The sequence below is a fragment of the Macaca thibetana genome, chromosome 6 (genome assembly GCF_024542745.1).
Source record: "Macaca thibetana thibetana isolate TM-01 chromosome 6, ASM2454274v1, whole genome shotgun sequence".
In the NCBI taxonomy this organism is placed as follows: domain Eukaryota; kingdom Metazoa; phylum Chordata; class Mammalia; order Primates; family Cercopithecidae; genus Macaca; species Macaca thibetana.
In genome coordinates this window covers 124,862,008-124,875,115 of record NC_065583.1, presented here as the reverse complement: position 1 = coordinate 124,875,115, position 13,108 = coordinate 124,862,008, and the positions used below count along the sequence as shown (strand labels likewise).

Genomic DNA, 13,108 nt, shown 5'->3' with positions numbered 1-13,108 from the left:
CACAGCTCTCCTGGGCCTGCTATCCAAAGGCAGGAGCAACTGCACCCTCTAGAGATTACTCCTCAGGGACTAGCAGTCACTTCTGGAAGGGAAGATACCTAACATGACTCAAATTATGATAACAATTGTGGATTTTTTTAACATAGACTATGCAATAACAGTTGGAAAGCTACATGCAATACACATTATGGGGCAAAAATCTGCTGCTGGAGTAGTTCACACGTGCCCTTGCAAATTGGCTCTGAAAATGCAGGCTTTCTCTGATTTGTCTACCTGTGTCCTTATGTTCCAGGTAGTGGTCAGATAAAAGAGAACTATATGTGATTGCTCACAACTCAAAAGTCTCAAGCACTTCAAATCTTAAGGCAGTTCAGAAAATAAAATTGCCTTCTATTTATTTATAATTACAGTTAATTTAAAAAATAGGATTTAGTATCACACATTTACATTGGTAATTAAAATGACTAATAACAATCACTTTAAAGGACATTTTAATAAATACTACAATTGTATGTATCTATGTATCCTTATCAATCATCTTGGTAACCACCCTCATTTTTGCATCTTCTCTTCTACATGTAAAAATATTTCATAAAGTAGCAAACATAGTGTTTATACTATTTGATTATTTTCTGTTGTTTTCACCTATCATATAAACACTTTTCCACATTTTAATATACTTTTCACAATTATAATTTTTAACAATCCCATAATATTCCATCGTGCTGTTGTATCCTGATTAATTTTTGTTCTGCTAATGCCGGACCTGTTTTGGTTTTTGTTGTATTGTGGTTTTATTTGTATTGGGTTGGGTTGCTTTTTTTGGAAAGGAGTATTTTTTTTGTTTTTCTGCATGTGTTTTATTTGTTGTCTGTTCTCATAAAGTACACTGTAATGAATATATTCTACATGTCTTTTTTTTCTGACAAATTTTTTAAGTAAATTCCAAGGTTCAAAAGAGTTGACATAAAATTTTCCAAACAGTTATAACTTTTTACAGCACCAGCATCCAATGGGTATACTAATTTCACCCTGGCTAAAAGTTACATGAAGTTAAAAATGTTATTTTACATCTAGTGAAATTATAATAATTATAAAACAGATTATAAGGGTAATTTATTTTCTTCTTAGCAAGAATGAACTTTTTTCTGTGTATTTATGTTCCTCCAGCATTTCCCACCATGTAAATTTTTTTACCATTTAAGCACCTACATCTTAATGCTTTTCTTACAAGTTTGAGTCCATTTTTTAAAAACACACATCTGAATATACAATAGTTCCTCTCATTCTTCATTTAACCAACTTGCTAAATTTACCAAAGTTCTCCTCTCCTTCTGTAAAATATATTTATTTCTACCCATAGCATACTAATCTTCTGTTCTCTAGAATGCTCCACACTTCTGCTCCCACTAATTAAGCTGTAGGTTTATAGAACCCACTGTGTTTTGCCAAACCTGTTTATAACAGGTGAACTTGTTATTATAACTGTGATTTCATCAAATCACATGTAAATGTTTAATTAAATCACCTACTTTATTTGGACTAAAGATGATTGTTACTTCTATGAACTCAATTAAACAATTTGGAAGCTTTTTTTTTTTTTAAGACACAGTCTCACTCTGTTGCCCAGGATGGAGTGCAGTGTTACCACAAGGGGTCACTGAAGCCTCGATCTCCCTGGGGCTCAAGCCATCCACCCTCCTTAGCCTCCCAAAGTGCTGGGATTACAGGCATGAGCCACTGCACCTGGCCTCACTCTACTTTAAAGATTCTGCAGCAGATTGTATTTTCCAAAGATAGCTACAACACTGTCTTTCCTCCAACAAGACCTTCTAAGCCTTGCCCATTCCCTCCATCAATAGGTACAATCTAATTCCTCTACCTTTGAATCTGGGGGGACTTGTGACTAACCTGGAACCAATAAATGTGACAAGTGACACTGCATGACTTGCAAAATTGGTTATATTAATAAAAGGTATTACCACTTTCACCTTGCTCTCTGAAGCACTGGACCTATTTCCCTGAAGCACAAATTCCAACTGGCTTGAGGCAACCACGTTGTAAGGAAACCCAAATCAGCTCACACAACATGAAGATGCAAATTGCAAGAAGGAGCATGCCCAGCCAGCTGGCAAACAACTGGTGCAGCTCCCAGCACGTTTAGCTTCTGATGCTGTCTGACTGCAACCTTGTGAGTGATCCTGAGCCAGAACTGCTCCAATGACATTTTCCCAGAATCCTTACCCAGGAAACCATAAAAGATAATGAAATTATTATTGTTTTAAGCCTCTAAGTTTTTGAGTAATTTGTTGCACAGCAATAGATAATCAGACAGATACTATAAATAGAAACCTTGAACAATGAAATATGGTTGTAGTTCATACAAGAAAGACAATGAGGAATTCTAATCAGCCTACCTACACTCAAAGTAAAGGCCTTCGTCTCATATGGTGAATGAATGTACAGTTTAATAAATCTGGTGAATGTAATGTTCTCAGTCAAAATAAAATATCTACAATATATATCATAAGTTAAAGTTCCCTGCTTTATCTTTTTCAAATAACAATTCTCCACCTCTGATTAGGCTGGAGAAGTGGGCTATTTCACAGAAAACATAATTTTGCAATTTCAAGAGGCTCAGAAATTCCCCTGAACCCACGGACCCCAGTTTTACCATATGATGGATAATATTTTTTATATTTATTAATAATCATTTTCTTAAATACCCTACTGTTCTAGATAGCTTTTATAATAAATATTTTGGCAAAATTAGAAGCTACACCATGAGAGGAATCACAAAGATGTCAACCTGCAAAGTCTACTCCTGCTTCACCAGTTGGTTAGCTGGTGACTGAAGAGACATGACTGGTGACTGTTCAGTGATTCCCCAGGTGCTGACTGCCAGGAGGCTTGGCTTGCTCTGGTTTCCAGAAACTCTTTCTTAGTGAAGAGGACTCCCATTTAGTAGTTCAATGCATTAGATTTTTGACAACAAGACATTTAAAAAGGTAACTTGTCTTGCTTGGCTTGGGTTTTCAACTATTTTTTTGTCTTGTTTTTGTATGTTGTTTTCAGACAGAATATTTTACATACATTTTGCCTACTTTTTTTCAAGTAATGAATAGTGGGAATTTGGACTGATCATCATTCTCAATATCCTGTAGACATGAAAAACCACAAGCCAGGAATTTCGGGGTAGCACAATGTAGTGGCAGTAGTCACTACATACATCATCCTATATTAGGAAGCCCTGTAATAACTTTTAAATCATCTTGTAATCAATTTGCTTATTGTTAATAAGGTAGAACCATTTCTTTGCTCTGCGAGTGACATATATTCTGGGACTATGTTGAGGTCAAGACATACATCTGTGTCACCAACTCCTCAAGAAGGAAAGTATGGATTTTTTTACTAGAAATAAGAATTTAACAGTCAGAGACATAAATAATTATGCAGAACATGGTGGAGCATTGATCTAACTTCACAGCACCCTGCCATTTTCTGACAATGGGTCTCTTTCCTTACATGTGAGCTTGTGACCCAGGCCCGTCAGTGTGCCCATCTCTCTAGCCACAATTATTAACTGAGAGATGAGAATGTGACCAAAGGCAGACTAGGGTCCTCCCTGGCACATTTCCACCAGAGTTATAAGGAAAGATGGCTTCTTATCCAGCACCCATCTGGAAGAATCTGAAGCTGAAGCTGCCAAGAGCCATCTTGCCCAGAAAATGAAGTCTGAAGGAAGAATGAAACCAGAGATAAGCAGAGCCAAGAGCTAAAAAGATGGGCCCAAATGACACTACTCAAAGCCTTAGATCCAGCTGATATTTAAAACCAGCCATATGTACCCAGGACTCCACAGTTACATGAAAAAATAGATTTACTTTTTTGCTTAAGCATAAGTTTGACTTTGGTTTCAGTCACCTACAACTAAAAAATCTGACCAGTGGGAAGCATAAATAGGGTTGTCTTTCAGGAGAGTGATGACAAACTCCAAAGCAAATTCTAGAGAAAGAAAAATCTCAAAATATTGGCTTAATGATTTTCTTTTTATATGTGAAGGATACCCAGTGGTCTCTGAGTAACAGGAAACCTAGAAAGCTACTGAGTTTCTTACCTTGACTGCTGTAGACTGGGGTATGACTTTCAGCGGTTGGCCCTGTGCACTGGCACCTGGCTCGTGGGGCCATATTGTCAGCAGTCCATCACTGCAGCCGCTGGAAAGCAGCCTGCCATCCGGTGACCACTTCAGAGCACACACAGCTTGCTTGTGGCGAAGTGTTCCAACATGATGCTGGGCTACCCGAACATCATGATGATAAACACGCCCCAATCTTGACCCACTGTGAGTTTACATAACAAAAAAATTAAGCCCTGTTGCTACATAAACATTTGAAAACATGGAGGAAAGCATAGTTCAAAGTAAAACTTCTGAAAGACCCCTAGGACAGATTGAAAACACAGGTGGAGATTCCTTGGGTTAATAAGGATGGAGTGTTCTGCCTGGAGGATTCTTTTCACAAGTAAAATTGATTTGTCTGGCAGAGTTTGAAGTCTGGATTTAAAAATATCCTTTAATAGATGTTTCTAATGACTTTAATCTGATGTAGGCAGCCATGGAAAATTAAGCTGAGATTACCAGATTTTCCCAAATGGTAGTTTATATACTGGACCTAGGAAATATTAATACTTTTCTGCAACTTTGAATATTTCAGCGTGCCTCAATGAAATGGTTTCAGTATATATTTATAGTAAAATGTTAAACATAGAAAAAGGAAATAATTTTCTAACAGGTAGATTCCTATTAACCTATAGATCCACTCTTAGTTTTGCTAAAGGCACTAATATGTAAAAGAAGTTTAAAACCAATTGAATGTCACAGCAAACTGCAATATGATTCCTAATCAGTGGATAATGTCTCTATTCATGCTCACTGATGTGAAACTAAACAACTAAAGATCACATCACTTTTTCAAAGATAATGAACTCTTTCTAGATTAATTTAATTTTCTCTAAGGAGTAAGTAAATGATGTTCCACAATTATTTCAGACATTTCTCAAAGTCCAGTGTCACATTGTTTAAAACTATGCAATGCTGAACAGCATTCTGATAAACAATATGGGCTCTGGAGCCAGACCAGCTGGGTTATCCCAACTCTGTCACTTACTAACCATGTGACTTCAGGCTAGTGTCTTAGTTTACTCATTTGAAAAAACAAAATTGAGGATAAGAGACCACCTTATCACGTTACTGCAGTGATTAAAATGAAATTACACACATTAAAAAGTACAGCACAGTGCCTGGCACAGAGTAGTCTGAAAATGTTAGCTGCTATTATTATAAGAAAAGATCTGTTCATTTTCCTCGTGGATAATGAAACTAAACTTTAACAATGTAGATTAGAAAAGGAGCTTGAGTACATAGGAAGGAGTCTGAGTACATACAAAGGAGACTGCAATAACTAAGTTGTTTTAAGTATGGCCAAAATCACAAGATATTCAAATCTCAAGTTTACATCAAATTATTTAAATACATTTTAAAAGTCTTTGGGATTTATCTAACTTAAGTCTACCTTAATCTTAAGAACTACAATATGAAAATGAATGGCTATGATTAAAAGCAGTATATATTTAGACCAGTTATGTAGGCTCACAGGAAGAAGTCACTTAATTTTTCTGGTTAAAAAAGAAGCAGTTAAACTAAATCATTAGTTCTCAAAGGGATACATCATCAGCATCACTTGGGAAATGAGAAATGGCAATTACCAGCCCCTCAAGACCTAATGGATCTGAAGCCCCCCAAGTGAAGCCAGCAATCTGCGTTTTGAGGAGCCCTCCAGGTGATTGTGATGCATGCTTAAGTTTGAGAACTACTGAACAGGATAATCTACGAGGTTCCTTCCGCCATAATTTCTGTGGGTCTGTGAATTGGAAATGTGCCCCAAAGAGCTCAACATATTCCATAGTATAGATACTGATAGCAATAAATACTTGATTTCAGCACAATATCCCTTTAGTACCTATTACTTAGCACAGAGAAACCTTTTGCTTGAAGGGAGTTTCACATTTTATCTGAACAATTTAGTGAATCCCATGCAGAAGGCACACATTGTACATGTGGGCACCAAGACACTTATATCGCCAGCAGATCAGAATACCTGAGAGGCTGGGATCATACCTGATATTAAGTCCAATGGCCTATTTTGTTGTATTTTTTGTCAGTTTAGGTTTTGAATATTATAATTGTTTACTCAGGCCCCATAATCAATTGTTAATACAAACACAACTGTCTCCAATAAGACACTTCTTACCTGCTGAGGATAAAGTGATTCCAGCTCAGAGCCCCAACTACTGACAAATGACCAAGCATATTTCTCAGTCGCTTTTTAGTTACCACATCCCATAACTGAAAAAATGAACAAGGAGAGTTATGTAGCATTGGAGTTTTCACAGCCCACTGTCTTCTCAAAGGCCTGAGAGCCAATTACTGTTGATACTGTTAGTTTTTGTACTAAGTGAAAACCCAGCACCTCTAGCCAGCAGTTCTCAATTCTGACTGTGTATTAGAATCAGCTGGGGAGTCTGTACCACTATGGATGCAGATTTAGTTGGCGGAGTAGAACCTGGGGATATGGCAATTGTTTTAAAGCTCCCCAGGTGAATTCAATGTGTAGCCAAGGGTTGAGAATCATTACCACATTTCTAGCTCCTTCTGAATTGTGAGAATTACAAATCTGGAAATCTACCTACAGTTACCAACAAATGTATTAATAAGATGTGGGTACCCGGACACTTCCTAGAATCAGAAATTCCACTTATTGCTAAGAGACTCCTTTCCTGCCAGCTACAGATAATATTCTGATCACCATGGGGAATGACAATTTTGGTGTAAGAAGAAATTATGACATAGACTTCACAGCATTCATTATCATTGCAGAGATGAGAAAGCAGTGAGAGAGCCATCTGTGGCCCTCCTGAATCATTTGCACATGAATGGTGTTGTTTATTCTGTTAGTAACAAAAAATAATAATAATGATACATGAGAAATTAGATAGACTGATGGAAGCTCAATAAATCCCCATTTCAAAGAGCCTGTCAGGAAAAAAAAAAAAAAATTAGTACAGACTCCTAATCATGGCTTCAGGTGAAAAGGAGAACTGAAAGTATCTTCCTCTCTCCAAAGCTCCAGAACTGGAGATTCTACAAGCCCAACTTTAGTTTCAGAGAAAATATATTTTTAAACATGACAGAAAGATTGTGGTGGAAACTAACCAGAGTACCCTTAAGTCTTCGTTAAAAACCATTCAGTAAAAAAAAAAAAAAAAAAAAGTAGAATGTCATCTCCTTTTATTCCCCATACTTTAAGAGCCACACTAGTTTCTCTACTTTACATTAACTTATTATTAAAAGTCAATTATAGTGTAGTAATACACAGAGAACTTAATGAGAAAAAAAACTGGCCAGTACTTGCACTTCTCCCTCGCTGGTGCCAACTGCCAGGCAAGTTCCCTCTTTTATCCAGGACACAGAAGAGATATAGTTACAAGTGAGACTTAAGTCTACGGTTTCAATCCCATTGCAGTTCTCCCCATTCCAGATGTATACAGCAGAGCCCAGGGCTATGGCAACAAGATTCTGAAAACTCCAGTCTAGGATATTCAGATCTATAAGAAAAGCACTTCAAATTAGGGTAATTACACAGCCAAATGAAAACATGTTCAAATAAGCAACTTTATTTATAGGGAAAAGACTAATACCATCCCATGGTTAGTTGGAAAACAGAAACATGGAACCAAGAAAATCCTTAAAAGTTCAAAAATGAAAACTGGAATAGAATCTGGTGTCAACACTCACAGTCTAATAAGCAATAATGCTTATTATTTACACGGATATATACTTATTTAGAGGCATTTAAAGAATTTGGCAGATTCATCTACCATTATTAGTACATGCAGACTTCATTTAACAGATCACTAAAAATTAAAAGCATATAATGCTTATGGAGACACCCTTGGACCTAGGATATCTATAAGGGAGATGCCACCATCATTTCTAACCAAAAATACCACCCAGCTAGAAGAGGCGATGGTTCATGTATGATACCTACATGTTCTCAACAGTATTCTATAGCTTACACTAATAAGAAACCTTTGACTGCTAAGAGAAAACATATTTGTATGACAATTTATTAAAATATACCCTATCTTATTTCTTATCAGTCAGAAACTCCTGACTGACACGTATCAGTATAAAACTAAGTAGCACACCAGTTTCCCTACAGTAGTTTAAACCTCTACAATACATTCCCTCCCCGTGATAAATCTAAACTCTGAATGAAGTATAAAAAACAAACACCTGGAGACCCTGGAAAGTAAGAAAAAGCAGTAAACTAAGTAAGGGAGTCAAACTTTGGAGAAGCAACCTGGCCGGGGGTGAGTTTCCCACTTTTGTCTTTCACACATTTGCCCCGAGGACAGGCCCCAGTCATAGAGTGCCAGCGAAGACTCTGATAAAAAGGACACCATCTTTCTGGTCAGAGAAACCATGGAAATAGAGCCTGAGGCATAGAACTGATACCAGTATGAGGGGAAAGTCCTAGACATGAGAAAGCCAAAAGAAAGAGATCCTCTGAGTGTGAGTATATTAATTCACACACATCTCAGCCTTACCCCTAAATCATTTACATGCAGAAGAGACTCAAATTAGCTTAGCAAAGGCTTTAAGAAACGAACTGAGATTTGAAACCTCCATACAAGTCTCAGTCTAGGCTCTGATCCACATGTATGAGATATAGACCCAAACCAGCATGGTCAAAGTTAAAGAAACTGATCTAAGATTTGAAACACCACCCACAAATGGCAAGACAAAACTTAAAATATGAACCTAACTAGAACAAAAACATCAACCAGAAGAAAACATCAACATTCTCCACAGGATCCAGTGACTATAACATAACATCTACAATATCCAGACAAAATTCAAAATTACTGGATAAATGTAAAGGCAAAACAACCAATAAATGAAAACTCCAAGGTGACCTAGGTATAGAAATTATGAAACAAAGACTTTAAAGCAGCCATTATATTCTCCATGAAGTGAAGAAAACCACACATGAAATGAATGAAAAGTCATATGAAGCTTTAGCAGATAAACAGAAAACCCAAAAGTATTTTCTAAGTAAAGAAAATAGAAATCATAAAACAAAGCTCTAAAATGGAAATCAAATATACAAAAACCATAAAATACAAACTTTAAAATGGAAAAATAAAATATCTGAAAAATTCCTTGGATATGCTGAATAGCAGGATAGAGGTGATAAAGAGTAAACTTGAATATAGATAACAGAAAGTATTCAACCTAAAGAATGGGGAGAAAAAAATTTGTTAAAGAATGAAGCCTCAGGGAATTGTAGAATAATATCCAAAAATCTAACATGTGTAAGTAGAGTCAGGTCTTAGAAGCAGGATAACAAGATTTCAGATGGCCATGGGGTTCTCACCAGACACCATGGAGGCCACAGTCAATGGAACAACATCTTTTAAATGCTGGGGGTAGGGAGTGGTGATGAATCTTTCAACTCAGAATTCTATATCCAGCAAAAACCTCATAAACTGGAAGATGGAAAATCTAACAGAAGTCTGTGCCAACAGACCTAATCTGCAAGAACCGCTAAAGGAAGCTCTTCAGGCGAAAGGGGCATTATATGAAAGAGAAACTTGAATCTTCAGAAATGAAGGAGAACACTGAAATTGGTAAATATTTGGGTAAACATAGGAGCCATTTTTTCCTCTTAAGCTATTTAAATATTTTTTCAATTTTAAAATGCTTACAATTGGACGGTTTTCAGTGTATGTAAATACAAAATGCATGACAGGCCAGACACAGTGGCTCACACCTGTAATCCCAGCACTTCGAGAGGCCAAGGTGGAAGGATCACTTGAGCCCAAGGAGTTCAAGACCAGCCTGGGCAACAAAGTAAGACCCCATCTCTACAAAAAATCAAAAAATTACCTGGACAAGGTGGTATGTGCCAGTGGTCCCAGCTACTTGGGAGGCTAAGGCAGGAGGATCACTTGAGCCCAGGAGGTAGAGGCTACAGTAAGCCTCTACAGTCTCCAGCCTGAGCCACTGCACTCCAGCTTGGGTGACAGAGTGAGATCCTCCCTCAAAAAACAATAACAAACAAACAAACACACATGACAACTACAGTAACCTAAAAAGCATTGGGGAGTTTGAGAGACCTACATGATTGCAAGATGTTTATATATTGTGTGAAGTGTACAATAGTAACTCTATGTAGACTAAGAAAGTTTAAATCACATTGTAATCCCTAGAACAATGACGACAAAATACAATACAAAGAGATAGAGCCAAAAAGCTAAGATCAATTAAATAGAACCGAAGTAAAAGAAGAAAAGATGTCCAAGGAATAGGCCTTGGGTACTCCAACATTTAGAGGCCAGGGAAGTGGAAGAGAAACACAAATCAGTAAAAAAGGATGAGAAAGAGTGAACAAAAAGACACTCTTGGACAAAACCCAAAAGAGTGGGATATCAAGAAGGAGGGATTGATTGCCTGTCTCAAATATAGTTGTTAGGGTTCAGTATGAAGTCTAAGAAGTAACTTTTGGATTTAACAACGAGGAGTTCTTTGGTAATGTTTGGAAGAGTAGTTTCGATTGAATGATGAGACTTAAAACTTGACTAGAGCGGATTTGAGACAATATGGGGAGAGAAATAGAAAATTGTAAGTATAAAGATGTTTTGAAAGTTTTACTGTCAAAGGGAGGAAAGAAAGAGGGCTGTGCAGCTGGGTATGGTGGCTCACGTCTGTAATCCCAGCACTTTGGGAGGCCAAGGCAGGTGGATCACTTGAGGTCAGGAGTTCGAGACCAGCCTGGCCAATATGGTGAAACCCCGTTTCTCCTAAAAATACAAAAATTAGCCGGGCATGGTGGCAAATGCCTGTAGCTACACGCCCAGCTACTCAAGAGGCTGAGGCATGAGAATCGCTTAAACCCAGGAGGCGGAGGCTGCAGTGAGCCACTGCACTCCAGCCTGTGTGACACAGCAAGACTCTGTTTCAAAAAAAAAGGAAAAGAAAGAAAGAAAAAGGGCTGTGGCTTAAAGGAAAAATGGGAACAAAAGTCATTTCTTTTTAATATGAGTGTAACAGTTTTTTAACATTTTTTGAAAAGGCATCCTTCTTAGTTGGTCATGACAATAAATTCTTTTGGAGAAGGAGCTGAAAGAATAGGAAGATACAAAACTGTTCCCTTTAGGGATTTTGCTTTTTCCAGCTCATGCCTCTTTGTAGATATTCCATGGAGCCCAGGCCCCTTCCCTCTGCTCCTCTCTCCCTCACCTAGGGAGCTTACACTGGCTCCTGGCTTCAATCATAATCATCTGACCTATAGACTAGTCCATCCTCTTTCAACTACCAGCATTCGTTTCAAATAATCTGCCAAGCTTCTTCTATGTCTCATTGTCTCCTTTAATATAATATTCAAGCATAGTCTTTCCTCTCCAAATCACCTCCTCTGCCAATCTGTCTTCTCAGTGACACCACCCTTCTGCTTCAAAAACTTGGAATAATCATGAATTCATTTCTCATCCCATTTCTTTTCTTCATGGAGGAAAAATAAGCCTTCACTCTTTGGCAGCTCTTTCCTACTAAGTGCATTCTGCATACTCTGCCATGAATTTTCCTTTGATGTTTCTCTTAGTCAACAACTCCCAAAACAAATCTAAATTTCTAAACTTTTCTCCATAATCTGTACCCACCTATTCACCAGTCCCCAATGTATCTTCTTCATTGCCATTAAATATCATTAATTACCAACATCCTGCCTTCTTCATGCTGTTAACAATACCAAAACTGGTCCTTCTCCTCTATACCTTTCCAAGTTCTAACAATCTTTCAAGATCCAACTTAAGTATAAATATCTCTACAACGTCTTTCTAGACAACACCGAAGCTCACTAAGCTCTTTCTAGTCTTTATAACTCCTCATATCCCATGATTTATTATTTATAATCTACCTTGGCATATGGTATCAGTTCCATGTCAGTTAGTCCTGTCCTCCAAACTAGATTACAAGCTGGGCATATAACAAGTAGACCCAATGCAGTTGTTTGACTGATTCAATTTACCCATATTTAAAATACATACATAAGAATAGACCATCATTAGTACAATTCTTTCTAATACAGTAACATAAAATGTATATTTCCCACACCATGCCAACATTAACAATACCCATCCCTGAATATGAAAGTTGCACCAGGAAAAGTCAAGTATATTAGCCATATTTGGATGTTACACTATTTGGATATGAGGCATAAAGGCCATCTGGTTTAATCAAATTTCATGTTTATACCAAGCACAGGATGCGTTTTGTCATTTCAAGTTTTCAATTCCCAATGTAAATGATAACTTACAGTAGTCATTTCGAAGACCAGTAAGATGAATCTTCACCTCTGGCTGGAGTATGGAATCGTTTCTATCACTGGACCTTTTAAGATGGAAGGATTCATCTCTGACTCCATCTTTGCAGCCTGCAAGAAACAAACACTTCTACACAGCTCTATGATCCTGAAAATATAATATTTGTTATTGTGGGTGTTAAGAAATAACATTAAGTGGAAAAGCTTAATTAAATAGAAAATAAGTAGTCATCATGATAAAACTACAGTACAAAGAGCCAGGGAAGGAAGGAAATGAAGAGTACTTCAGTATTAATTTAAACAAGAATATTAAAAATTTTTTCAACAACACTTTCTAATAAAAAGCACATGCATACAGCACATTCTAATAAAAAGCCTCATATCCAAATAGTGTAACATCCAAATATGGCTAATATACTTGACTTTTCCTGGTGCAACTTTCATATTCAGGGATGAGTATTGTTAATGTTGGCATGGTGTGGGAAATATACATTTTATGTTACTGTATTAGAAAGAATTGTACTAATGATGGTCTATTCTTATGTATGTATACACTGAATGAAGAAGACAGATCTTGTGGGGAGTACACAGAGATACTACATCATGCTTTGAATATTTCTTCTGTTATTTGGGATTTTAAAACCAAAGTGAATTTTGCTTTT

General features: G+C 37.1%; 1 protein-coding gene across 1 annotated transcript in view; it reads right to left on the bottom strand.

Annotated features, from left to right (window-relative positions):
- Positions 1-13,108, bottom strand: part of CDC20B (cell division cycle 20B) — a 58,224-nt gene that overhangs the window by 5,671 nt on the left and 39,445 nt on the right. The window contains exons 6-9 of the mRNA XM_050794696.1: positions 12,441-12,557; positions 7,469-7,665; positions 6,312-6,406; positions 4,118-4,343 (exon numbers count right to left, since the gene is read on the bottom strand). Of these exons, the coding sequence (XP_050650653.1) occupies positions 4,118-4,343; positions 6,312-6,406; positions 7,469-7,665; positions 12,441-12,557 (635 nt within the window). The remainder of the gene's footprint in view (positions 1-4,117; positions 4,344-6,311; positions 6,407-7,468; positions 7,666-12,440; positions 12,558-13,108) is intronic.